At 44.2% G+C, this 25,780-nt stretch overlaps 2 protein-coding genes across 8 annotated transcripts in view; one reads left to right on the forward strand and one right to left on the reverse strand.

Annotated features, from left to right (window-relative positions):
• GTF3C6 (general transcription factor IIIC subunit 6) overlaps positions 1-25,780 on the reverse strand; it is a 1,097,326-nt gene that overhangs the window by 582,391 nt on the left and 489,155 nt on the right. The gene's annotated exons all lie outside the window — the stretch shown is intronic.
• On the forward strand, positions 212-24,675 carry DDO (D-aspartate oxidase). Of its 7 annotated transcripts, none has more exons than XM_050789088.1 (6): positions 212-429; positions 2,491-2,666; positions 5,458-5,564; positions 7,635-7,743; positions 11,159-11,335; positions 23,131-24,675. In XM_050789088.1, the coding sequence occupies exons 1-6, from the start codon at positions 247-249 to the stop codon at positions 23,696-23,698; spliced, it is 1,320 nt and encodes a 439-aa protein (XP_050645045.1). In that variant the 5' UTR covers positions 212-246; the 3' UTR covers positions 23,699-24,675. The 7 variants fall into 7 exon arrangements, with proteins under 7 accessions (XP_050645045.1, XP_050645046.1, XP_050645049.1 ...); XM_050789089.1 differs by having other exon boundaries at positions 213-429; positions 5,458-5,528; XM_050789090.1 differs by lacking the exon at positions 5,458-5,564 and having other exon boundaries at positions 235-429.

Raw genomic sequence — 25,780 nt, forward strand, 5'->3', positions numbered from 1 at the left:
CCCTCCTTATTGCTTCCTCACCAGCTGACCCAGCAGAGCCAGTCACCCGGCTAACTGTGGGCAGCCAAACGAGGTTGGAAGTTGGACAGGCTCACCTATTATTCACCATACCTACAAATCAGCTGGAGAAAGCCCAGGCTGGCAGCCAGATGGAGGGCTCGCGGGCCAGAAAGGGAAGGGCTTGGCAGAGACAGCACCATGGAGATGACAGGTTGAGGTCACTTGCTCCTTTCTCCAGGGCAATGGATGACAGAGACAGCTGTGCAGGCCAATGGAAAGGAAGACCAGGGGAATGTCCTGAATCAAGTCACCAATGGGAAGCAGTTTCGCTTTCCCTCTGTCTCAGGGCACGAGACCAGCCAGGCACTGCAAAACAAGTTTTGGTGCCAGAGACTTTGGTGGCTTCCAAGACTGCTTTTTCAGAGACAGGTAATTGAATTCTTGCTTTCAGCTGAGGGGTCGTTCCGCCCGTGCTCTGGGAGTTTGGGGGTGTGAATAGGGTCAGGGGACAGTGATGGACAGGCCACTGTGCCAGGACACACCACGTTGCTGGCTCACTCCTCCTCCCTGGCAGCTGGTTATTCTTAGCCACAGATTGCTTGCTCTTTCAACTTAGTTGATTAGAGCTGTTTTGAGAGAGTTCCTGGACACGGGAGGCCGATGTGAAACAGCGAAGCCAGTAAGGGCATCGGTGGCTGCAGGGCTGCGCTCCTCAAGCCGGACCCCACCAGGCTGCTCCAGCCTGGGCCCCTTCCCTTCTCTTCCCTCAGCCCTGGCAGGCCCGCTCTCTCTCAGCTGACCAGCCCACTGTACAGCAATCAAATTAATGAATCAAATTAACACAGAAATGCATAGACTGCTCAAGGAATAGGAATAACACACTAAATTTCATTGGAGGGTTTTAAAGTCTCATAGTGTGAGAATCTTCAGAACCGGAAGAGAAAGCAGAGGCCACTAACAACCAAGCCCACGTTTCTCCTGCAAAGAGCCCGTGCTGAGGAAGCTGCCCTCCCTTCCAGAGGAAAGGTGAACCTCTGTGTGTGGGTGGCCATGGTTTGTACCATGTGGCCTCCAGTGCCCTGATTACTGTGCTTTGGACAGAGAAGGGCAACTATGCCAAAGTCAGATTCAGAGGCTGGTTGAGCCCAGCAAGCTGGCCTGGTGCTAGAATTTTCTCCAACAGGGGTGGCAATGACCAACTGGGACAATTGCATTTTCTCTCTCTCTGGAGTTTAAACCTGAGCCATACAGAGAGAGTCAGAGCAGGAACAGATGGGGAAAGCCAAGAACAGGGAAGCAAAGGCAGATGGGGAAAGCAAAGGCAGATGGGGAAAGCCAAGAACAGGGAAGCAAAGTGCGGGGATGCTGACAGTGGAGCAAGGTTCCATGGGTGAGGGGTAGGACACTGGGTGCCAGCCCCAGAACACCCGGCCAGGGCTCCGGGATGTCTGTCCCCTGTATTTCCATTCGGACTCTCCCAAGGAGCCCCCTTTATGAGACCACCTCACTAGGTCTCTCCTATTTACCACCCAAAGGAGCAAGTAATCCATTTGTTCTGTGTTACAGATGAGGGAGTGGAGGCTAGGATACCACGGGCTGCTCCTCAGGTTACAGAACCAGTCCAGGACAGAGAGGGAACTGGTGACAGTGGCAGATGGCAGAGGAGACTGAGTTCAGCTGCTGGAACTTTCTGTAATGTCCTTATTATTAGAAACAAGTTTGTAGACAGAGTTGAATTTTGAGTTGCTCATGGATCATGCCCCTCACCACTGCTCCTCAGGTAGTTCTGGGAGCAGAGACTACAGCTCTGTGGTTTTCCATCAGCCTTCCCTAGGTTGTGCCTATAGGGAAAATGGTTAAGGAAAGGGGGATGAGGCCAGGCACGGTGGCTCATGCCTGTGATCCCAGCACTTTGGTAAGCTGGGGCAGGCAGATCACAAGGTCAGGAGTTCGAGACCAGCCTGGCCAACATGCTGAAACCCTGTCTCTACTAAAAATACAAAAATTAATCTGGTGTGGTAGTGGGCACCTGTAATCCCAGCTACTCAGGAGGCTGAGGCAGGATAATTGCTTGAACCTGGGAGGCGGAGGTTGCAGTGAGCCGAGGTCTCGTCACTGTACTCCAGGCTGGGTGACAGAGCAAGACACCATTTCAGAAAAAAAAAAAAAAAAAAAAAAGGAAAGGGGGAAGAATGTTTAGAAAACTCCCTCCAAATGCAGACCTACTTACTGGCTGGGTGTTCTAAAGGCAAGTCCAAGCCAGTTTTGTGCTACTGTCTAAAAGCCCATGGACACCTTGTTGCCCATACCCCAATATTTAATGGAAAGCAAGCTTATAGGGATACTCTCTTTATCCCATAAGAAACACCGATAGGCTAAGTCTTATTCCAAGTGGCTGAAGACCTAAGGAAAAAACTGTCAAGGCCAAACTTTGTTTGGTTGGGAAAATCCTCAAAACAAGGTGTATAGTCCCCATTTCCCTCGTCACAGGCCCATGGACACAGCACGGATTGCAGTTGTCGGGGCAGGTGTGGTGGGGCTCTCCACAGCTGTGTGTATCTCCAAACTGGTGCCCCAGTGCTCCGTTACCATCATTTCAGACAAGTTTACTCCAGATACCACCAGCGATGTGGCAGCCGGAATGCTTATTCCTCACACTTATCCAGGTGAGAGATTTCAGCTCCTCTATCAGATACAGTAGATGTCAGATAGAATGATGTTAGTGGAATTCTGTTGACAAAGACAGCTGGCTATAGATGTAAGTGTAATATGCAGGGTTTTTTTTTCTTTTTTCTTTTTTTTTTTTTTTTCTTTTTAGACAGGGTCTCTCTCTGTCACCCAGGCTAAAGTGGAGTGGTGCAATCTTGGCTCACTGCAGCCTCGACCTCCTAGGCTCAAATGATCTCCCACCTCAGCTTCTCGTATACCTGGGACTACAGGTGCACACCATCATACCTGGCTAGTTTTTGTATTTTTGTAGAGACAAGTTCTTGCCATGTTGCCCAGGCTGGTCTCCAACTCCTGGCCTCAAGTGATCCATCCCCCTTGGCCTCCCAAAGTGCTAGGATTCCAGCCGCCATGCTTGGCCGTAATGTGCGGTTTTAACATCCTATTGGTTCATCTCTTAGGACAGCCTCAGTTATGCCACAGGACAGAAACAACCTCCAAATCTTAACAGCTTAAAAGACAAAAGTTTGTTCTTGCTCACACTACATGTGGATTGAGCATCAGCAAGGGGCCAGCTTGTCATCAGGGACCTAAGCCGATGGAGCAGATGTCATCCTGATTGTCATCAGAGCTTGTGCCCAGGGACGGAGGGGCGGGGACCTCTGAGGTTCTCACCTCTGTGATTAAACACTTTACAGGAAGCAACTTTCAACGTTTCTGATGATGGCTCATTCGCAGAGTAGGCCACATGTCTCCACACTCAGCAGGAGGCCAGCAAGTGTGATTCTGTTGTTCCCAAAAGATGGATAGCAGAAGCATGCGATGAACAGCACTGACGACTACATGATTGGCGGCTCTCTCTTTCCACTGATAACAGTAATGACTGTCAAGTCAGAAATTACTTGTAATGGAGCTAAAATTATCCTAACTTCTAAGCCTGTATAAGAACAATTATCAGTACGTTTGTAATCAGTCAATCATAATTAGTCAATATGTATTAAGGCCTGAGATGCATGGATTTGTTTTTTATTATTATTATTATTTTTAGACAGAGTCTTGCTCTGTCACCCAGGCTGGAGTGCAGTGGCACGATCCTGGCTTACTGACTCCCTGCAACCCCACCTCTGGGGTTCAAGAGATTCTCGTGCCTCAGCCTCCTGAGTAGCTGGGACTACAGGCATGTGGCACCACGCCCAGCTAATTTTTGTATTTTTAGTAGAGACAAGGTTTTGCCATGTTGACCAGGCTGGTCTCGGACTCCTGACCTCCCAGATTGCTGGGATTACAGTCATGAGCCACCATGCCCCACCAATGCATTGATTTTTGAACATGTCCATGCATCCTTTCCTTTCCATATTTTCCACTTGAAATGGAGGAGGAAGAAAATAGCATTAAATAGAAACCAAAATCACGTTGCAGTAATAAGATACATACTCACTGTCCCCATTTCCTCATTTCCACTCTCTTTTTTCCTCTTTAATTTTATTTTTTTAAATCAAAGTTATATATGCCCATAGTTTAAACCATCGGATAGGTTACAACATTGATTACAAACCCCAGCAATCTGGAATATAAAAATTGCCCTGTCCTTTTAATCTGGAAACTCTTGTTCTTCAATTTAAGAAGCAATCTTTGAGTTACTCAATTGTTAACTTCCTCCCTTCTGAAGTCCTTTTCCCTCTTTCTGGAAATGTTAATATGCTGGACCTCCCAGACTGGTCCTCCAATTCTTTTAGCTTTCTCCCCCTCCTATTTATCTCTCTCTGTTTTACTTTCTGGGAGACTTACTCAATTTTATCTTTTACCTTGCTATTGAATTTTTATTTCTACTATAACATTTCTAATATTCCAAAGCTCTTTTTTGTTCTCTGAATTTGCCTTTGTTATAACATCTTATTTGTGTTAGAGGGTTGCAATGTCCTCTCTTATCTTTATGAAGATACTAATAACAGTTTTTAAAAACTTTCTCCCTGAATAGTATCTGTGTATCTGTCATCTCCAAACTGTGGGGTGTTTTTTGTTTTTGTTTTTTTATTTTCTCATTTTTCATGATAGAGGTTTTTCTTGGCCATGTGGTATTCTTTACCAGCCTGCTGATGTTTCTGAGTGGGACTCTGAAGAGCAGATGGGAATTTCTCAGTGTTTGCGTAGGGCTTGTTGCCAATGAGCTCACTGGAGGAAGAGGGCAGGGCCATTTATTTGGGGACATCTGTGAGACATCACAGTTTAAGTTTTTCTTCTTGGGCAGGTCATGTTTCCCAGGGAAGAGGCTTCCATGTCCTGCCTGGGGAAGGTGAAGGCCCAGATGCCAGCTGGCATTCTAGAAGGTGACAGGGGAAGAGGCTGGGGTCCTAGCATCCAGTTTGCATGTATTTCCTTAACCCTCCTGTTTTCAGCATGGCATCCCTGCCTTTGCTGGTGCTTGGTATTTTCCAGTCCAAAGACCCCTAAGAAAGAATAGACACATCTTTTATTAGGGTGGTAATGGCAGGGACCTTGGCATTGCAGGTGCAGGAACTTGGCTGGTCAGCTCCTGGGAACTGCCTCCCAGGAAACAAACACGGGCACCTGGTGTGTCCACCAGATGCCAGCGGATATAGCTTGGCTATGTCCCCACCCAAATCTCATCTTGAATTGTAGTTCCCCTAATCCCTATATGTAGTGGGAGGGACCTGGTAGGAGGTAACTGAATCATGGAGGCAGTTACCCCCATGCTGCTGTTCTCATGATAGTGAGTGATTTCTCAGGAGATCTGATGGTTTTATAAGGGGCTTTTCCCCTTTTGTGCAGCTCAGCTCTCATGCTTCTCTTCCTGCTGCCATGTGAAGAAGGACTTGTTTGCTTCCCTTTCCACCATGATCGTAAGTTTCCTGAGGTCTCCCCAGCCATGCTGAACTGTGAGTCAATTAAATCTCTTTCTTTTATAAATTACCCTGTCTCGGGTATGTCTTTATTAGCAGCGTGAGAACAGACGAATACACCAGCTTACACTAAGTGCTTTTCTTTTGATGAGAGTTCTTGAGACCATTTTCCAGGCTCTCCTTTGCCTGCATCAGGCCTAAGTGAGTGTTCAGAAGGCTGCCACTTAGTCATGGAATCATCCCTCAAAGAGGGTCGCTCATCTGAGGGTTCACAGGGCCATCGAGGCCCGAGTTCTCTCTTTGGCCAGGTGGCTGGGTCTCCTGGACCAGGGTTTTTCTCTCTGTGGTGCTACTAGATAAAGACTTTGGTCTTCTCTTTGGGTTTCTTTCCTACACACTATTCAGACGAGCCCAGTCATAACTATCTCCTGTGCTCATAAATGTCAATACCATATGGAGACCATGCCTGATCTGTAGGGTTGTTGTGGAGATTAAATGAGTTGACATATGAAAAGCATTTAGAACAGTACCTGGCACATAGTAAGCACTATATCGGCATTTGCTGTTGTTCCCACCATTCCAGCTATAGTTCTGTTTTAGCAGCACTTGAGCATGAATTAGGTCACCAGGCTTCCTAGACCCACTGTTGGATGGGAATTGTCTGTTCTTTGGGATGACTTCTGCAGCATGTGAATCTCAGTCGCTATTTTGTTTGTAAGGTTTGGGATGAGAACAGGGAGTTGCATTTTGGTACAACCTCACACACTGGCATAGATTGTTGGGAAAATCTCTTTGTGGTCTAATTTAGTTCCCTCTGCAGCTTATTTTTTATTTATCCCTTATTTCTAAAGCAGCATCCCCAATGTGAAATTTTGGAATATAGTGTTAATTTCACATGGGCACATGTTTAAAGATGGCAGTACAGGTTTGCTACTAAAGAAATATTTATTGGCTCTATAACAAGCGAATTGTCTGAAAATCCCGCTACTGACATGCCTTCAGTGACCTGGGGGCTTTGCCTGGGAAGCAGGATGTCTCCAAAGGTCTTTCTATCTGTTCCTTGAATTTCAGGGACACCTCTCCAAGTGAAACCAACTTAGCATCCTCTCTGCCTCAGTTCCCTCGTCTCCTCTGTGGCTTCCCTCATAGCAGCCCCTGAGGCTTATTGTTCCCTGGTCCCTAACCTAACCCTAGCCACTCTCTCATGATCCTTCCACAAGAATCAGACGGCCACATACTTCAGCCACAGCTGGATTTGTCTGTGATTTTAGGTCGTTCCTGCTATCTCTGTGCCTACACTGGACACTATTATTTTGAGGCTTAAACCTCAAGGCCTCTTGTTTCCTCCCCAACAGGCCTGGCACTCTTCCAAAAGTTGTGTCTGGGTCCAACCCCATGTGCTCTGGCAGAGGTGCCCGGGGGATGGTACAGTCCCTGCATGCCCCTGCTGGCCTCAGGAGTGCTACTCTGGCTGGCACCTGATTCCATGGTGTGGAGGGTAATGGCAGCCCCTGTTGGGAAGTCTGGCCTGCAGGGGGCTTGCCTCCAGCATGCAAGCCTTGTTTTCTTGTACCAGGAGGCAAGCCCCTGGGACTCCCCATCGAGGTGCAGTCTGTCCTCTGTCCTGGTTGGCCTGGTCCCCACAGACCTGCCCATGTCATCCACTATGTTTTCAGCCCCCAAGAAAGAGGCCCTCCGTCCTTCATCCTATTGTCTCAACTGTGTGGCCAGCTGGATCCCACAGCCATGAACTAAGCTCTGCTCAGGTTGGTTACAGACCTGCCAAGGACCTCTGTAATACCCCTAGTACCAAAAACCACCTTCCAGCTGGCTCACATACCAGGTTTTGACCTTATTGGCCTGTTTTCCCTCCATCGATTAATCATACGAGCAGATTTGGACAGCGTGTGTCAGCATGCAAATCTCTTGTTGCTGACACATCCTCTGCCACAATGTGGCACTTTATATCAATATTCCTCCCTGCTTCCTTATTTTATTTTTGCCTCCTTAGTTTTTTTCCAAGTTTCTAGGAAGGAGCTTATTGGAAGCACTGTCATTATCATCATTTTCCTTTCTGTTCCACTTTGCTTTTCTCCATGATTACAGACACACCCATTCACACGCAGAAGCAGTGGTTCAGAGAGACCTTTAACCACCTCTTTGCAATTGCCAATTCTGCAGAAGCTGGAGATGCTGGTGTTCATTTGGTATCAGGGTAAGTGAAGAAATTTGAAGTTATTTTAGAATGTAGCATAATCTTAACAGGCATTAGAGTTCAACATAAAATATTTACTGAGTACCTGCTGTGAGCAGAGTGCTGACTTTGATGCAGGAGGATTCAGAAAGAGCATTATAGACTTTACCCCAAAGAACGGAAGAAAGGCAAGTTGTGGTATTAGACTTTTTAACAATAAACAACAATCACAGTTTCTCATCACAAATAGGATTGATTTTGGGTTTCCTCAGAGACCATGCAGTGATCTGCAAATTTGGTTAAAAAAAAATGTAGGAGGTAAATGCTGAGTTTGGGTGATGTGGGGATGGTGCAGCCAATGGAAAGCAAACAGGTATGATGCTGGGATGGCTGCAGAGACCTAAGGGATAGGGACTTCTTATTTATTCGGTGTCCTTGGAGAATGAGATCTTCCAAGAAGGAAATTTTGTAGGTCACTAAACTTGCCTTTTGAAGTGCCATTTGGAAAAAAATATTTCTGAAACTGTTAGCACACTTCTATTTCATTTTTAATGTATAATTTCAGTAGGCATGCATAATTAAATGAAAATTTGAGAATAACTGCTATTTAACATTTTTATTAGTAAGACTAGCACTTAAAACATGACATCTTTTAATATCTTCCTAAACTGAGATCACTTAATATTCTATCACTTTCAATTTACATCTCAGTTTCATCATATGACATAACATACATGTCATTGGTGCATATTACACATGTAACATACATGTGTTAATCTGTGTGATAACAGTCTTTCTGCGGCCTTCTGAAAAAATGTGTCTTACCTCCTCTTTTGATATCAGGCTGCCCACTGACGTTTTCTGCTAGTCTAGTGTATACACTTGCATTGGGTGAATGTCTACCCTTTTCTCTTCTTGTTTTTCCTGACCGTCACAAACACCAAGACGATGCTGACGTCAGTAATTTCCCAAAATCCCCTCCCCAAAGTAGTAGCTTTGCTTTTCTATCAATCTATGGATTGATTCTTCTGTATAAGTAAATCTAGAGCCAGTTGGTGAGCCAAGTAGAAAAAATATTCTCTTTGATTTATGGTTATACTGTCTTTGTCCAAAACCAACATAAGCCAGTCTAATTCACAAATTTTGGCTCTAAGTAATTTTTGGAAACAGCCATGTCCAAAATTCAAATGCCCTGTGCATCTTTGGCATAAGTATCTAGGCTTATTCATCTATTTATTCCTTCAAAAGAACATATTCAGCATTCTTCAGTATCAGGTTCCTTCTTAGGTATTAGGGATATAGCAGTGAGCAATTTAGTAATACTGCTTGGTATATAGTACATGCTTGACAAATATGTGTTGAGTTAATTTTTAAGGAAGCCAGACACAGTCCTGCCCTTATGTAGCTTATGGTCTGTAGAGAATGCAGTAAATCAAATGAGTTGCCAAACTCACTGGGGGCATGCGTTACCAAAAGGAAGAAGTTAGGGTGCTACGGAAGCATATGTCTGGAGAGGAAACTTGCTCTGGGAAGTGATGAGAAGCCATCCAGATCGAAGTGTTTCATCCAAGACGGTCAGGAAGAGTGTAAGTTAGTCTGGCCATGTTGCAGAGGTGAAGTGGGGGTGAGGCAGGGTGGGAGACGAAGGAGACAGCATTCCAGATGGAGGAAACAGCATACACCTAGCCCTGAGTCTAGGGCGACTGTGGTGTGTGGGAGGGACTGAAGGAAGTCCAGAGAAATGGGAAGCCATTGAGGGAGTTTACACAGTGAAGTGACTGGTCATAATTGCATTTCAAAAATATGTTTTCTATAGTGTGGAGAATAGATTTGTGGGAAGAGATGATGATGAGATAGATTGGGTGTGGATAATAGAAACAGAGAGTGGATGGACTTGAGAAATGCCTAAGAGGAGATTTGATAGGACTTGTCAGTTGATGGTGTGTGAGAGGTGAGTAGGGAGAGAGAATCAAGGATGATTCTTGGGTTTCTGGCATTAGCATCTGCATGGATGGGTACCATTTTCTGAGTTAGGTAGGATTGGGAAAAGGGTGGATGTGTGTGCGTGTGTGTGTGTGCGTGCGTGTGTAAATGCATGAGACTTCTAAGTGGACTGATCCAGTGGGGAGTAGGTAACATGGGTCTGGATCTGTTTTTGGAGCTCAAGAGAGAGAATGGACTGGAGATATAACCTTCTAAGTGCTTAGGATTGGAAATGTAGCCTTCTAAGGGTCTGGCCTGTAGGTTGTGGTGAAGATACGGAAGAAGGCAGTCTAGCCCAGGGCAAGAGTGGGCCAGCACAGAGCCCTGCAGTAAAGGACGTTTGTACCTTCATGGGGACTGCTCTGAATCAATTACCTAGAGATATACACATTCTGATGTGGAAATTATTAGCAACTATGCACAGCACTCAAATTATTTTCCTTGCTATTTTTGAGCAATGATGATTTATAACTTTTTTTTTTTTTTTTAGGCAGGGTCTCATTCATCTAGGCTGGAATGCAATGGTCCAACTCAGTTCACTGTAACCTCGACCTCTCTGGGCTCAGTTGATCCTCCCACCTCAGCCTCCCCAATAGCTGAGACTATAGGCTTGTGCCTCCACACCCAGCTAATTTTTGTAGTTTTTGTAGAGATAGGGTTTTACCATGTTGCCCAGGCTGGTCTCGAACTTCGCCTCGGCTTCCTAAAGTGCTCGGATTACAGGTGTGAGCCACCATGCCTGGCATTATAACATTTATTCATTTACTGATGAAAACAACCCAATATTACAAATCTAAACATTTGCATAGCAGCTATTAGTAGTACTATTACAACCTTCTTGTTAACAACCAAATCGAGACAGGAGCTTTTTAGAAAAGGAGTACTAAATTCCATCTTATAAAGCATGTTACTTTTAAGATGTTTTATTTGCCCCGTCACCAACAACTGCTATTTAGCTACTGAGTTATCTGAACCTAAGAGAATAGTAAAATAGATCATTTTCTCTTTGTATTTATAGAAACTAAAATTTTTAAATGCTCTAGGCCAAGTGTAGTGGCTGATGCCTGTAATCCCAGCACTTTGGGAGGCCAAGGCAGGCAGATCACTTGAGCCCAGGAGTTTGAGACCAGCCTGGGCAGCATAGTTAGACTCTGACTCTACAAATAATTTAAAAAATTAGTTGGGCGTGGTAGCACGCACCTGTGGTCCCAGCTACCTGGAAGGCTGAGGTGGGAGGATTGCCTGAGCCCCGGAAGTTGAGGCTACAGTGAGCCATGATTGTGCCACTGCACTCCTGCCTGGGTGATGGAGAGAGACTCTGTCTCAAAAATAAAATATAATAAAACAAAACAAAATAAAATAAATAAAAGCTCTAGAGAACGTCACGTGAAGTTTACTAGAAATATGTTATTTCACAAATTTCAGGAAAAAAATTTCACTTAATATGTTTGAGTTGGCAGATATTTCAGAGCACGCCTACCGAAGAAGTGCCATTCTGGGCTGACGTGGTTCTGGGATTTCGAAGGATGACTGAGGCTGAGCTGAAGAAATTCCCCCAGTATGTGTTTGGTCAGGCTTTTACAACCCTGAAATGCGAATGCCCTGCCTACCTCCCGTGGTTGGAGAAAAGGTCAGTTGAAATGCTCCCTGCTATTTCCTTATCTGTCATAGTCATAAATCACTTCGTAGCTATTCATAAAATACATACTGAAAAGTCTCTGCCATCCCTCAGAGCTCTTTTACATTGCCTTGCCACTCACAAATGGCTAGTGCTTTGTAAAACAATCCGAAGACAGTGTTTGTGTCACAAGGACTAAGTCACACCATGCTTCTAGTAATTTGTCTTCTATTTTTTGGTGTGTACTTTGATGCCTGACTTATTCCCTATCCTTCTTGCCCCAGGTAAAACCCTCTTACTGAAACAGTATCTTAGTTTTCCTCATCTGTAAACTGGAACAGTTTGGAGAATATATTTCTAGCTATAAAATGATATGATTTACTCTAATTCTTTGGATGAGAGAATCTTTTGCTTATTATAAATTATTTTTGAATTTTTTCTCATTTGTGGTAAAGAAAAAAAGTTTCATTATTTCCTTTTATCTTAAATAAGAACTCTGAAATTAAGGACCTATCCAAATTATGCCACTGCTTCCTCACTAAGCTCAGTCCGTGTTACCTTGAACTTGCATTTTGGCTTACTTTTCAGGACTTTCAGGAAACTAGTACCTGGTTTCCAGTTAGGAAACACATCAAGAGTATCTCCATTTGAGATACATCAATAAATCTGTCTTTAGTTTAGTCTGGACTTGCAGGCATGTTGAGAGTTGTGAAACATTGATCCTTTCAATTCCCATAGGTGTATATTTTGGTAAATAGGAGCGATGTAAATTATTGGGTAATGTTGGGAAAGTGACTTGAAGTAGGCCGGGGCAACAGTGATCTGGTACCAGATGTAGGTTATAGGATAATTGATTCATATAATTCAAGAATTACACAACTTTTTGTTGAACACTTACATATAGCTGGCATTATGCTAGAAGCTGGTCAAAAAGAAGGATAAAATATGATTTATTGTAAAAATAATTTCATGGTCAATTGGGGATGACTGCGTGTGTATGTGTTTGTATATTAATTAACAATGGCAGTAACACGCATAGTAAAATAAACTACAGACTTATGCAGGTTGGAATGGGAGTAGAAAGAAGAAAGCCTAGACCTGCTAGGCACATGTCAGTGGCATCACAATCTAGTTTTGTAGCTTTTCAAGTGCTCTTCTCACTTTTACCTCTTAGCAATTTATATGGGACATTTTGCTTCTGTAAGTCCTAGTTTCATAAAACCCATGCCCTTTTGTGCCTTGTTCACTGGCCCATAAACCGCTGTTTAAATGCCAAGTTTGGACTTGTCTACATCAGCTGATAAACGTATATTTTGAGCTATCACATGATGGAGTTGCCCACTAGCCAACAAGCAAATTTTAGCAGCATCTCCATCTTTCCTGTGTGGCAATAGTGTGTATTGTTGAATTTTCCCCCTTATAAAAATGACTAGAAATATAAAATTGGAAGCATTGATGCTAGTGATAAGCAATTGAGGCATCATATAACTTATCTTAATAAAATCCAGAATAAAATATAATAAAACAAAAAAAGTTAGAACATGTGGAAAAAGGCAATAAAATAAAATTAAATTTAGGTAAGTGGAAATTATTAGGCATGGCAAAAAATAGTAGAGTTAACTTTAAACGCAATGCATAATTTTTTAGATTATGACCCAAAAAAAGCTCAAAATGGAAGAACATGTACAAAATATTGTGTATAAAAGGTGAGGTGTCATTAAGGAGTTTAACTTTTTTTGGTATTACTAGTGGTTTGGGTGTTGAAGTTTCATTATTACCCCCAAGTCCATTGTGTGGCTTTCTCATCTTGGATTTTTCTCTTAAGGATCAGTAAGGTTTCTAGAAAACTTGGCTGGAGCCCTGTGGTCTCCAGCAGATCAGAAAGAGGCAGATGAGTGAGAACCTAAGAGTGTTGTTCTCCCTCAGAGACATGGTCTAGGGCTGATTAAGGGCTTTCCTGGGTGGGGACAGCCAGGTGTATGTGTCAGGGATGGTAATTGAGAGAGAGCTAAGGGAGGTAGACAAACTCTAATAAACTCTTCATACAGATTCCTAACATTTTGCTTCATTATTTTTGCTTTCTTTTTACTCCTTATACATATTTTCTTTCAGAACCATTTGAAAGTAAGTTGCAGTTTTCCTCTTGTGGCTCAGGCTGGAGTGCAACAGTGTGATCTCGGCTCACTGCAACCTCCACCTTCCGGGTTCAAGTGATTCTCCTGTTTCAGCTCTCAAGTAGCTGGGATCACAGGTGCCCGCCACCACACCCGGCTAATTTTTGTATTTTTAGTAGAGATGGGGTTTCACCATGTTGGTTGGGCTGGTCTCAAACTCCTGACCTTAGGTGATCCACCCGTCTTGGCCTCCCAAAGTGCTGGGATTACAGGCATGAGCCACCGCGCCTGGTCCCAGGTTTAAATATTTAAATACTTGTTCTCAGAACAAGGGTATCCTCTTACATAAACACAGTAGTATAATAAAATCAATATCATTATATTGACACAACACTAAAATCTATGGACCTTATTCATATTCTGCCAATTGTCCAAATAATGTCCACATATAAATATAAATACACACAACCCATAATTTTTTCCAGTCCATGATCCCATTGCAGTCACACAGTGTCTTCAGTTGTCATGTCTCTTTAGTCTCTAGTCTGTCTTTGTCTTTTATTACATTTACAAGTTTGAATAGTACAGGTCAGTTGTTTTGTATAATAGAATGTCCCTCAGTTGGGGTTTGTGTGATGTTTCCTCGGGATGGGATTGAGGTCCTGCATTTTGGGAGCTTATGGGTAATCAGGGAAGGGAATGCATAGAAGTAATGTTGAATACTTATTGCATCATAGCAGGAGGCAGACGATATCAGTTTATCCCCTTATTGGGGCTGCTAACTTTCATCACCCAGAATGTCAGGTATCTCTGCTGTGAGGTTACTGCTTTTTCTCTTTGTAATTACTAAATATTTTGTTGTGACATACCTGAGACTATGTAAATATCCTATTCCCATGAAATGAGTTCCCATGAAAGTAGTACTTTCACCTACGAGTTTTAGTGTCCATTGATGATTCTTGCCTGAACTATTTATTACTGTGATGTTTGCCAAGTGATCATTTTATAACTCCATCTACATAGTTTGCTTTCTACTGTAAAGAAGTTTTCCTTTTCCTATATTTATTTATATGAGCATGAACTGATGGATACCTATTTTATTCAATGAATTATAATTTACTCCCTCTAATTATTTTGATGTTCAAATTGTCCAAGATTAGCTGAGTAGGAGCCCCTTCAAAGTGCTCTTGTGTCTTTTTGATGTGTTCACTTGATATGCTTTTTTTTTTAAAGCACTTTTTTACTTTGGGGCACAACAAAATTCCACACACCCCAAATTTTGAGAAGAAAAACGTTTTCTTTTCATGAATATTTTCCACCATCTTTCCCTTAACACAAACTGGATGCAATGCCACAATTTAAATTTATGAATTCAGTGAAGAAAGAAATCATCTTTTCTCTTTTTCCATTCTCTTTTCCTCTGTCCCCTGAAATTTTCACTCTGTTGCAATGTAAATCCTGATTTGAGGTGTAGCTAAAGAACACACCCAGCATCAGACCCACCTCTACCACAACCACCAGGAAGGCCAAGTTGACATTTAGGATTTCTAGATTCCTAAGAGTGCTGCATCTTCACATGGCAGCAAGGGGGCCCAGGGGCATGCCAGGAAGCACCCACCCTCTTTCCATATCTTCCCTGAAGACAGTTGTCCTTGGCCACTCGTTGGGCTCCGGGGTGCACACAGTGGCACAGTCTGCCCCTGGGAGGAAGACAGTGCAGGCTCTGGAAAAGGACAGGGAATATGGGGATCCTGGGTCCCCAGAAGACGGGCTAGAAGTGAAGGGAGAGGACTCTGGCTGGGCGCATGCCTGAGCTCCACACACTCAAGAAGAAGGGTATGGCTGGAGAAGGGCCAGAGCGGGGTCCTCTGGTTGACCAGCCGAAAGAAGGTGCGGCTCAGATGAGCCAGAGTAAGTTTTGAGTCCTAGTGATAGCCTTGAGCTTATGAGTAATCAGGGAAGGGGGCGTGAAGCTTTCTTCACAAACTTTCTTCGCCCAAACTTGCACTGAAGCATTGGCTGTAAAGTCTAGAAGTGAAATGCAAATGCTTAACTCCTCCTGGGAGAGAGGGCTCATTGCTTTCATTTTGCCTTAAGGGGCAAATTGTTGATAAGGCCCTGGGGAGATGAGGAGAGTTCTGATGGGGCAGGGAGGGGGCGTGAAGGCCCAGGGTACTTGAAGAGGTGTCACTGTGGGAGGGATCAAAGGCAGGGACGCCAGCCTCCCCCCCAGCACACAGTCACCTCCTCTGAGGAGTCCTCCTAAGTCTCCCAGTTGGCCTGGTGCCGCCCTGCGTCGTGGGCAGTGTCTTCCTCTGCGGGGGGCTGGGGCTCCCCACGCGGGACGGTGAGTGGGCGCCAGTCCCCGCCCCGGCCCGCTCCTGCGCACCCTCCCGGCTCCCACTACTCCGAGAGAGAGTGTTTGAGCTCCCGGCAGCCCGCGTCATTTCCACGCCGAACCAAATACTATCTGAATGATGTCTTCTTCCTGCTTCCAAAGCATCGCCTTCTAGAAGACAGGCCCCGGAGTTCCATCGTCGCTGTGTTTTCAGGCCTGACTGCTGACCGCGGGAGGAAGGCTTAGGTCAACCCTGCCACCCCGTCCTCAGCTGCGGGCTTGCGGTCGGCATTTCCCGCCACTTAAAATGACCTCCGCCAGGGGGCTTCAGGCCGCGGGGACCGCAACGCCATCGGCCTGAGACCGGCGGGGGCGGCGGTGCCTGGGAATACGCCGCCTCCGGGCTGTGAGTCGGTTATCGGCAGCGGGGAGGAGAGGACCGAGGGCTGCCCTTGTGCCCCAGAGTCCTGGGGAGACCTTCTTCAGTCGGTTTGTTTGATATGCGGGCCCGCCAGGAAGGCGGCGGAGACGTGAGTGCCTCAGACAGAAGGCACGGGCTGTGCTGCGGAGGAAGACTTCGGCGCCTCTGCTTCTCAGTCCCTGGTACCCCTGAGACCTGGCTCCCTCCTGACCCCGGTGTGGGGCCTCCACAGGCAGCTCCCGATGGCCCCTGGCCATGCAGATTAGCTCCCTGCAGCCCGGAGCCTGAGTCCGACCAGGCTGGTGGAAGAACAAGGCCACGTGTCCCCTTTCCTCCCGCAGGAGGCTTTGCAGCGTCGGACTCCTCTCAGCCCAAGACGGGCCTTTCAGGGCGAGCACTTCAGGCGGGGTGGGCGGCAGGGCCACGTCCCGGTGAGGGAGCGACACCTGGGCCTCACTCTGGGCTGCCGCCCACTGACCTCCTGCCAGGCGACCCAGATGGGACGCCACACAATCTCTGCTTGTTCCTCACACTCAGGGTCTATTTTGTTGCCACCTACGCCTCTTCCACACAATGTGAGTGTTCAGCCTTCAGTGTTCTCACTCAAAAATAAGCATTTTCTCAGCAAGCCACACAGCAATGGCTTCAGCCTAAGCACGATTCTTCTGAAATAATACAAACTTCCACAAAAAATGTTTTTGTACTACAAATTAGATCGTTATTGTTTTTCAAAAGATAAAAGAGATCATCTCCTTCTCCAAAAAAAATAATAATAATAATAAAAAAACAATAATGCCCGATAATATACAGAACAAACACAAACAAAAACCCCACAGAGTCTGAGTCACTTATGCAGGTCATATTTTATATCATATTCTGCCAGTGGAGTTAAATTCTGCTGCTTTATTACTGGCTCCTTCCAGGAAATGAATCAGCGAGGCATTAAGTCTTCCTCCAGGCAGCCCATCTAAATCAATCCTCCCGGAGGGACCAGGATTGTCCTGCCTTTGATGACATTCAGAAAACTGGGTCGCCCATTTCTGTGCTGGGCCGTGGTCACATGGACACACTTATCTCTTTCCAAGAGGCCATGCCTTATCCTGTGTCCCCAAGGAGGCCCCATGCTGACCTCAGCGCTGACCTCAGCACTGACCACACTGAGCTAGTTGCCTGGTACTTTCCCTGCCCCGCCTCTGATTAGGCCTCTCTGTAACTTTCTCTGGGAGAGTCCTCTAGCGCCCATCTTTTTCTTCTCCTGTATCTTGTGTTCTCCTGCTCGGCCTGACTCACAGCAATGCCTACGAAAGAATCTGGCTTCCTTGGCACCATCATTAGCCCCATTAGACAGCCGTGTCTGCCCTGGAGCTCACCAGGAGCTTGTCCTTTCCCCTGTCCCCCCTTGTCGTTGACGGGCTCTCCACATCACAGCCCCTGCCTCCCTGTTTAGTGCTAGCTGAGATTCCTTTCTTGCCATGGCTTCAGCTTCAGTGGAGTATGGGAATTGCCTCTGATACCAAGAGCACAGAGGGGATGAGGGGACTCTTTGCTCCTGGGAGGTCGAGTGTGTGTGTGTGTGTATGTGTGTGTGTGTGTGTGTGTGTACATGTGCATTTAAGATTTGCTTAGTGGACCCTTGTTTTCCTCAGGGGCACAGCCAACTCAATTAACCTCCTTGCTGAAACTCCCAGTGAGGTGAAGGAAAGGCGCTGAGGATGACCATCCTCCATGTTTGTGGATCAGGCTGATGCAGTCTAGCAGAGGGCTAACTTAAGCTTGGGGAAATGGACGCTCTTATGTTTTAGGGTGATGACCAGAGGATGTTAGGCTGGGGCTATTTCATGAGTCCTGCTTCTTGAGTGCCCCCAACCCCATTTCCTCATGGGAGGTTGGGACAGTGGTGTTCTCTCTCTCCCGGATGAGGTCTTGCTCAGTTGCAAGAAGCCCCAAGAGGAAAGTCACCATGCTTCTTGTACCTCCAACCATGTCACCCCAAACTTGCAGAATAACTACCTCATATGGTCATAAAAGCAGCCTGGTAGGCACTTGGTCACCTAATTTAACATCTGACTTCTGGGTACAGTTTCCTCCTATGCATTGGTGCCATCTTATGCATTGCCCATGGGGTATATAATAATGACTGGGCATCGCTATGTGGTTGCATTACAACAGCATGAAGGTGACCAGTCTCCAGGCACATTTAATGAGTTTTCCTCTGGGATCCAAGGCCTGGGAGCAATGCAGCACAGGAAACCTGACAAGGGCTAGCCACTAGGATAGCTTAAGAAGTCACTAAGCACAGGTTGGACTTTTATCAGTAGCTTGACCAGCAGGGAACCCTTGAAATGGAAAAGAAAAGACATTTGCACTTATTGAATTCTTGCATAATCATCGTAAAAACCGTGTAAGCTAGGCACTCTTATCCCTAGGAAACAATTTCAGTGAGTTTTAAAAATTTGCTGAAATCCCAAGGCTGACAGATTCTCTTATTCCCCCGAATTATGAAAATAATTCTGAGTTTTAATTAATTAGGATATCTGGAGCACAGAATATAATGTTCAAATATTAACACATGGAATCTACAATGTAAGAATCAAAAAACCCCACAAAATCAAAATAATGTTCAAATAATGATCAGTTAAAACTTTTCAAAATTGAAATATCATCCTTAATGAAACATAAGTGACATACAGGTATGGAGGATAAGAATACTCATAGATGATGCACTGGGTCTTGCATTTTACAGTAGCATGAAAAACCCCTAAACACTTTTTAAAAATAAAAGGTCTTCATTGAGCAGCTATAGTGTGTTAGGCACAGTGTTATGCTTTTTCCAGATGTTGTCTCATTTCATTTTCACAACGAGCCTAGGGAGTCAGTATTATTACCCCCATATTATGAATACGGGATTAAAGCTTAGAGAAGTGGAATAACTTGGCCAAGGTCATATGAATCGTAAAGGGTAGAGGCCTCCTAAGCACTTTTTAAAGGTGTTTTCTTTGTGTTCACCTTTTGAAAGATTATAAACACACTGAAACGTGTTGCTCAGTATTACTACAAAACTCCAATTTACTCTTCTTTCTATGCCAATGTTAAGGTGAAAAACAACCTTTACAGAGTTATTTTACCTTTAAAAACATTTATCTATTACTGTATGTTTAAGAACATAATTTAAGTTTCTAAATTGGTTGTTCTTACCGAGAGAGCCAAAAAAAAAAACCTGTCCCCATAAAATTTGCTACATTAAGTACTTTTTATCTATGAACAGTTTTACTTATAAAACAAACAAACAAACACAACAGTAGCTCCAGCTTCATTCTCTCTCTTTTAACTACTTTTAGTTACATCAAAAAGTAATTCATTGGCTTTATTGGTTCTCTGTGGCCCCAAAGTGTAGATGCTTGCCCGATTCTTTTCTTTGGTTTGCTCGTCTCAGGTAAACAACATACTCCCTTCCTTGGATTTTTAGAATAAAAAGCAACCGAATTTAGGTTCTGTTGTTTGAAGCACTGATGCTGGCAATGCAGCTTGCATTTAATAGGAAGTGCGTTGCAGGTTCATGTGATCTCAGAGCAAGCGGAACCTCTGAGTTCTTCTTGCCTCCTGAGGGTGCTGGACAGAGTACAAGCCCTCAACAAATATTTGTTGAATAATCAATGAGTCTAATCCAGAGGGTTCAAACTGTTCTTGAAACTGCTCAGTGGAGATACTTCAGAGGTCTCTGCAGAGGGAGGGAGTGTGAAGAGACTGAGCAGATGGAGCTCTGCCCAGCAGCGTGGCCTTCAGTCAAATGCAGAGAACTGCAAAGATGCTGAGACGACAGCCTGTGGCTGGTACTTGATGGAATATGAAGCTGAGCTATTGGGGTCAGGGTCTAAGATGCCACTGAGTAGCAATGTTGATCTCTTCCGCACTCATCAACGTGAGGCATTTCTTTCTTTCTTTCTTTCTTTCTTTCTTTCTTTCTTTCTTTCTTTCTTTCTTTCTTTCTTTCTTTCTTTCTTTCTTTCTTTTTCTTTCTTTCTTTCTTTCTTTCTTTCTTTCTTTCCTTCTTTCCTTCTTTCCTTCTTTTTCTTTCTTTCTTTCTTTCTTTCTTTCTTTCTTTCTTTCTTTCTTTCTTTCTTTCTTTCTTTCTTTCTTTCTTTCTTTCTTTCTTTCTTTCTTTCTCTCCTTCCTTCCTTCCTTCCTTCCTTCCTTCCTTCCTTCCTTCCCTCCTTCTTTTCTTTTCTTTTCTTTTCTTTTCTTTTCGAGATGGTGTCTTGCTCTGTCTCCTAGGCTTGAGCACAGTGGCGTGATCTCGGCTTGAACCTACACCTCCTAAGTTCAAGGGATCTTCCCATCTCAGCCTCCTGAGTAGCTGGAATTACAGGCGTGTACCACCACGAACGTGAGGCATTTTCTAGAAATGCAATTCAGCATCAGAAGGCCAGTTTTCTGCTAATCTTAATACAAGTTTCAATTAAACTTTCCAACCGGGAAGTGGGGTGGAAAGTTAGAATCACTTCAAAGAGTCCCTCCTTGCTAAGTTAAAATTAGTTGTCAAACCCATGCCATCATTGACCACCATAGCCACTGCAGAAATTTCTGTCTTTTCTTATTATTTTCCTTCACATTAAATCTGTTTATCTGGCCTTGAAAGTAGATAGTGCTCAGAACTGCTGTGATGATCACTTCTGCTCTCTCAGGGGCAGGCAGGATACAAGCACTCTGTCTCCATTTTCGAGGTCAGCCCTTCCCAGTTTCTCCCTGAAATGGCTTGGATTGCAGCAGTCGGAGAAAGAAGATGCCAAAGTTGTGCCACCCTGTATTTTTCTCCAGACAAAAAGAACCAATAGGATGTGTAAGATCGGCGTGGTGAGTTGGCAGGCAAGCAGGAGGCCCAGGAGAGCCGATGGTGTAGCTCCAGTCCAAAGGCCAGCAGGCTTGAAATCCAGGAAGAGTCAACGTTTTTGTTCCAGTCCAAAAAGAGGAAAAAGCCAATGTCCCAGTTGGAAGGCAGTTCAGCAGAAGGAATTCTTTCTTCCTTGGAAAAGAGTCAACTTTTTTGTTTTAATCAGGCTTTCAACTGATAAGATGAGGCCTACCCACCTTAAAGAAGGCAATTAGCTTTACTCTGCCTATGGATTTAAATGTTTTTCTCATTCAAAAACATTTTCTGCAGAAACACATAGAGTATGTGTGACCAAATATCTGAGAACCCATAGCCCAATCAAGTTGACACATAAATTAACCATCACAGGCCCAAACCAGGATTTCATATTGTCTTTAGTATTGGCTAACACTTACTTCCAGTCCACTAGGTGTGGGGCACTTAGCTGGGTCATAGGGATGGTAAGAAACATAAGATACAATCTCTCCCCTTGAGGAATTCGTGATTTATTGATAACAGTCCTCTAAAATATATTGTGATTGATGACTGTTCAAAGTAGTGGCCATTATTTTATTGGAACCTCACAACCATCCTGTGAGACAGGCAAGGGAGGTATCCTCCCCATGATGCAGATGAGGAAACTGAGATTTGGAGAAGTGAGGTGAGTTGGCCAAGAGCTCAAAGCTAATGTGAGGCAGAGCTGGGACATAAAGCCAGGCTTTCTGATTTCACACCACTTCTCCTTTAAAACTTAGTCAATTCTGCCAAGCATTTACACTTCTGTCTGCCAGTTCCTCTGTCAGCCCTTGAGGAAGGGCACTGCCACTCACACCCTTCTGGTCCCTCTTAGCAGCGCCCTGCATGCAAGCATTCGGTCTGCATCTATTGAACAGAGCTGCTGATAGTCTCTTTCTCTATTCTACAAGTGACCTGTGAATAAGATTACACGTCCTGGAGGTTATTGTTTATTGGGTAGACTTTCTGTTTTGTGAGATTAAAAAAGTTCTGGAGGCCGGGTGTGGTGGCTCATGCCTATAATCCCAGCACTTTGGGAGGCAGAGGCATGTGGATTGACTGAGCTCATGAGTTGCAGACCAGCCTGGGCAACATGGCGAAAACCTGTCTCTTATCAAAAATACAAAAAATTAGCCGGGCATGGTGGCACATGCCTGTGGTCTCAGCTACTCAGGAGGCTGAGGTGGGAGGATCACTTAAGCCCAGGAATTCAAGGCTGCAGTGAGCTGAGATCATGCCACTGCACTCCAGCCTGGGTGACAGAGTGAGACTCCATCTCAGAAAAAATAAAAATGTTCTGGAGATGGATAGCTCATATGGATGGTGATGATGGTTGCACAACAAGGTGAATGTGCTTAATACTACTGAACTTTACACTTAAAAATCATCAAAATGGTAAATTTTATGTTATGTGTATTTTACCTCAATTTAAATAAAGACTACAGGTACTGGATAAGCCATTTCTTTTCATGATTGATATAGTTGGTCCAAAAAACATAACAATTACCAATCACAGCTGCCATTTAGCTCATCAGCTACAAATATTTTGTGTTCTTCTCGTGCTAACACACTTGTAGACATAAAGCTGGTGGGGATATGACCCCTGTATCTTTTAGTTAGGGAGACCAGACTAATACAAAGGAGCATGCAAGAGTTAACAATATGAGATAAAATGTATCAAATTTAGGTGTTAAATAAGTAGTAGAAATAAGAAATGCTTGGACATTTAAAATACCAAATCAACTTGGCATTTATTCAGCATCTATAACAATATAGGAATTCTACAAAATTTTAAAAGGGCAAAGCATGTAATTACCTTTGTTTTGAACTTTCAAGTGGTTTCCATTTAGATTCAACTTTAGAAATCCCCAGTTCCTAGGATGTGAAGCAGTTGATGGCTCGAATTTGGCCTGATTGGGCCCTGGAAGCTCCTGGGGTGTTTGTTCATCAGATGATTGCCTAATTTTTGTTCCTGGGTTCCTTTTCTTTACTTCCTAGAAGTAGTTGATCAGGATGCTGACAAAGGTTCACTTCATGACCTCTCTTCCATAGGATAAAAGGAAGTGGAGGCTGGATGCTCACTCGGCGAATAGACGACCTGTGGGAACTTTATCCGTCCTTCGACATCGTGGTCAACTGTTCAGGCCTTGGAAGCAGACAGCTTGCAGGAGACGCAAAGATTTTCCCTGTAAGGGGCCAAGTGCTCCAAGTTCAGGCTCCCTGGGTGGAGCATTTTATCCGAGATGGCAGTGGGCTGACGTATATTTATCCTGGTACATCCCATGTAACCCTAGGTGGAACTAGGCAAAAAGGGGACTGGAATCTGTCCCCAGATGCAGAAAATAGCAGAGAAATTCTTTCCCGATGCTGTGCTCTGGAGCCCTCCCTCCACGGAGCCTGCAACATCAGGGAGAAGGTGGGCTTGAGGCCCTACAGGCCAGGTGTGCGACTGCAGACAGAGCTCCTTGCCCGAGATGGCCGGAGGCTGCCTGTAGTCCACCACTATGGCCATGGGAGTGGGGGCATCTCGGTGCACTGGGGCACTGCTCTGGAGGCTGCCAGGCTGGTGAGCGAGTGTGTCCATGCCCTCAGGACCCCCATTCCCAAGTCAAAGCTGTAGATGACATAAAATGACAGCAAATAGACTGAGAGACTGTTGATCAAAGCACAGAATAGGTTCAAATGACTTTTCCACTGCATGTAAGTTTAATTAGACATTTCTTTGTTTTCAACATTAGAAGTGGTATAACATGTAAGCTGAGCACAGTGGCATGCCTATAGTCCCGGCTACTTGAGAGGCTGAGGCATGAGGATCACTTAAGCCCAGGAGTTTAAGTGCAATCTGGATAATATAACCAGACCCCACCTCTAAAAAACCCAACAACAACAAAAGAAATGATGCAACATGTAGGCTTCCTTAGGAAGTCTACCATTAATGACATAGGGCATAAAGCTCTACTTTTTGTTAAAAATACTTCTTATAGAGTAAAATTTCTTTAGAACTGATGTCCAAGGACCTATGCAGATTTATATGAATGTTGGAAGCTACAGAGGTTTTGATATCATTTGGCTTATAAATCCACACGAAGAGATAATGTATGGAAAACGCTTAAATCACTGTCAATTGTAGAGCTGCCCGTGATCTTCGTAGGTTATAGCCAAGTCAGCAACATAATTCCTCTAAATAAAATTACATGGTGCTCACACAATGCAGGATTATTATGTTTAATTGAAGACAAAGCATGCTTGCTCCTAGTACTGGCGGCAACCTTTTCCTCCCCTCAGCTGGTAATGATGGTAGGAGACAGAGATGAAGCTGCCTGTGGATGTCATATCAATTCACTAGCTGCCTGGGGTCAAACACCTAGGGGTTGTACATTCCATTACTGTAAATGATTGAGAGCTGGTTTGCAGTATGGTTGGGTTAAGCATTTTTGAAGATGAACAGCATGTGCAGCCAAAGAACTAATTTGCTAATTAAGGTGAAACAATCATTCTGAATGAAATATAATCAGAGTATTCTGCAGTTTGTTAAGAAGTTTTGGGGAGGAGGGGAATGTGTCTCACAATAAAATGAGTTGGAATTGTGGAGCTAAATGAATTGAACCTGTTTTTTGACTCAGGCCTACTCAGAGCCTTTAATGTGTGCATGTGTAATGTGAATCCTCTAGAGAGCTTGGGTGGATGGAAAAGGACGTGCTGGTATTGAGGTAAAGAGGCTTGAGGAGGCTGGGCACGGTGGCTCACACCTCCAATCCCAGTACTTTGGGAGGCCGAGGTGGGTGGATCACCTGAGTTCAGGAGTTCAAGACCACCTTGGCCAGCATGGTGAAAGCTCATCTCTACAAAAATACAAAAATTAGCTGTGCATGATGGCGGGTGCCTGTAATCCCAGCTACTCAGGAGGCTGAGGTAGGAGAATCGCTTGAGCCCGGGAGATGGAGGTTTCAGTGAACTGAGACACACCATTACACTCCAGCCTGGGTGACAGAGGAAGACTCCGTCTCAAAAAAAAAAAAAAAAAAAAAAAAAAAAGGCTTGAGGAGAAATGGCTTTAATTTTAATTTTTGGGGAAGATGACTTCTGTTAAATGATACAGTAAATTCTATTTTGGACATCCTGAGTGAGATATAGGGTTGCCAATGAAGAAAGTGTGGGAAAGAAGGAGCTCTCAGCACAGCTACAGCTTTGCTGTTGTGTTCATTCAGAACTTGCATATAATTTTGTTTGCAGAGAACATTCTGCTGGTAGACAGCGAGAGAAGAGCCCACCAGTGTTTTATGCAATCAGAATCATTTCTTGCAGTATTAACATTCTCAAGGAAAATCAAATGTGGGCTCTTTTCTATAGACTTCCACCAGGGGGTGGTGTTGTATCAGATTCAGATACATTGGTACATTCAAAAATTTAGAAATGACTAGAAATAAAAGATGGATACCAGGTATATATATAGTGTGTGTGCTTCTTTTGAGATTTTGGAGTTTATACACCCCAAGTGCAACTCTTCTGAATTCTAAGTATTTGAGAAATGTATAAGTTTAGACAGACTGGAAACACACATATGTATCATACATAATCTGTGAAAAATAAAAGGTTATGATAAAATTGCATTTTTAAAAGAAGGAAATAATTTTTTAATAGTTAAAAATAAAAATGAAGGCCACGGTTCAGAATAGGTAGAATTTCTGTCATTTTGAGGCAG

Source organism: Macaca thibetana, chromosome 4 (assembly GCF_024542745.1).
Source record: "Macaca thibetana thibetana isolate TM-01 chromosome 4, ASM2454274v1, whole genome shotgun sequence".
Lineage (NCBI taxonomy): Eukaryota > Metazoa > Chordata > Mammalia > Primates > Cercopithecidae > Macaca > Macaca thibetana.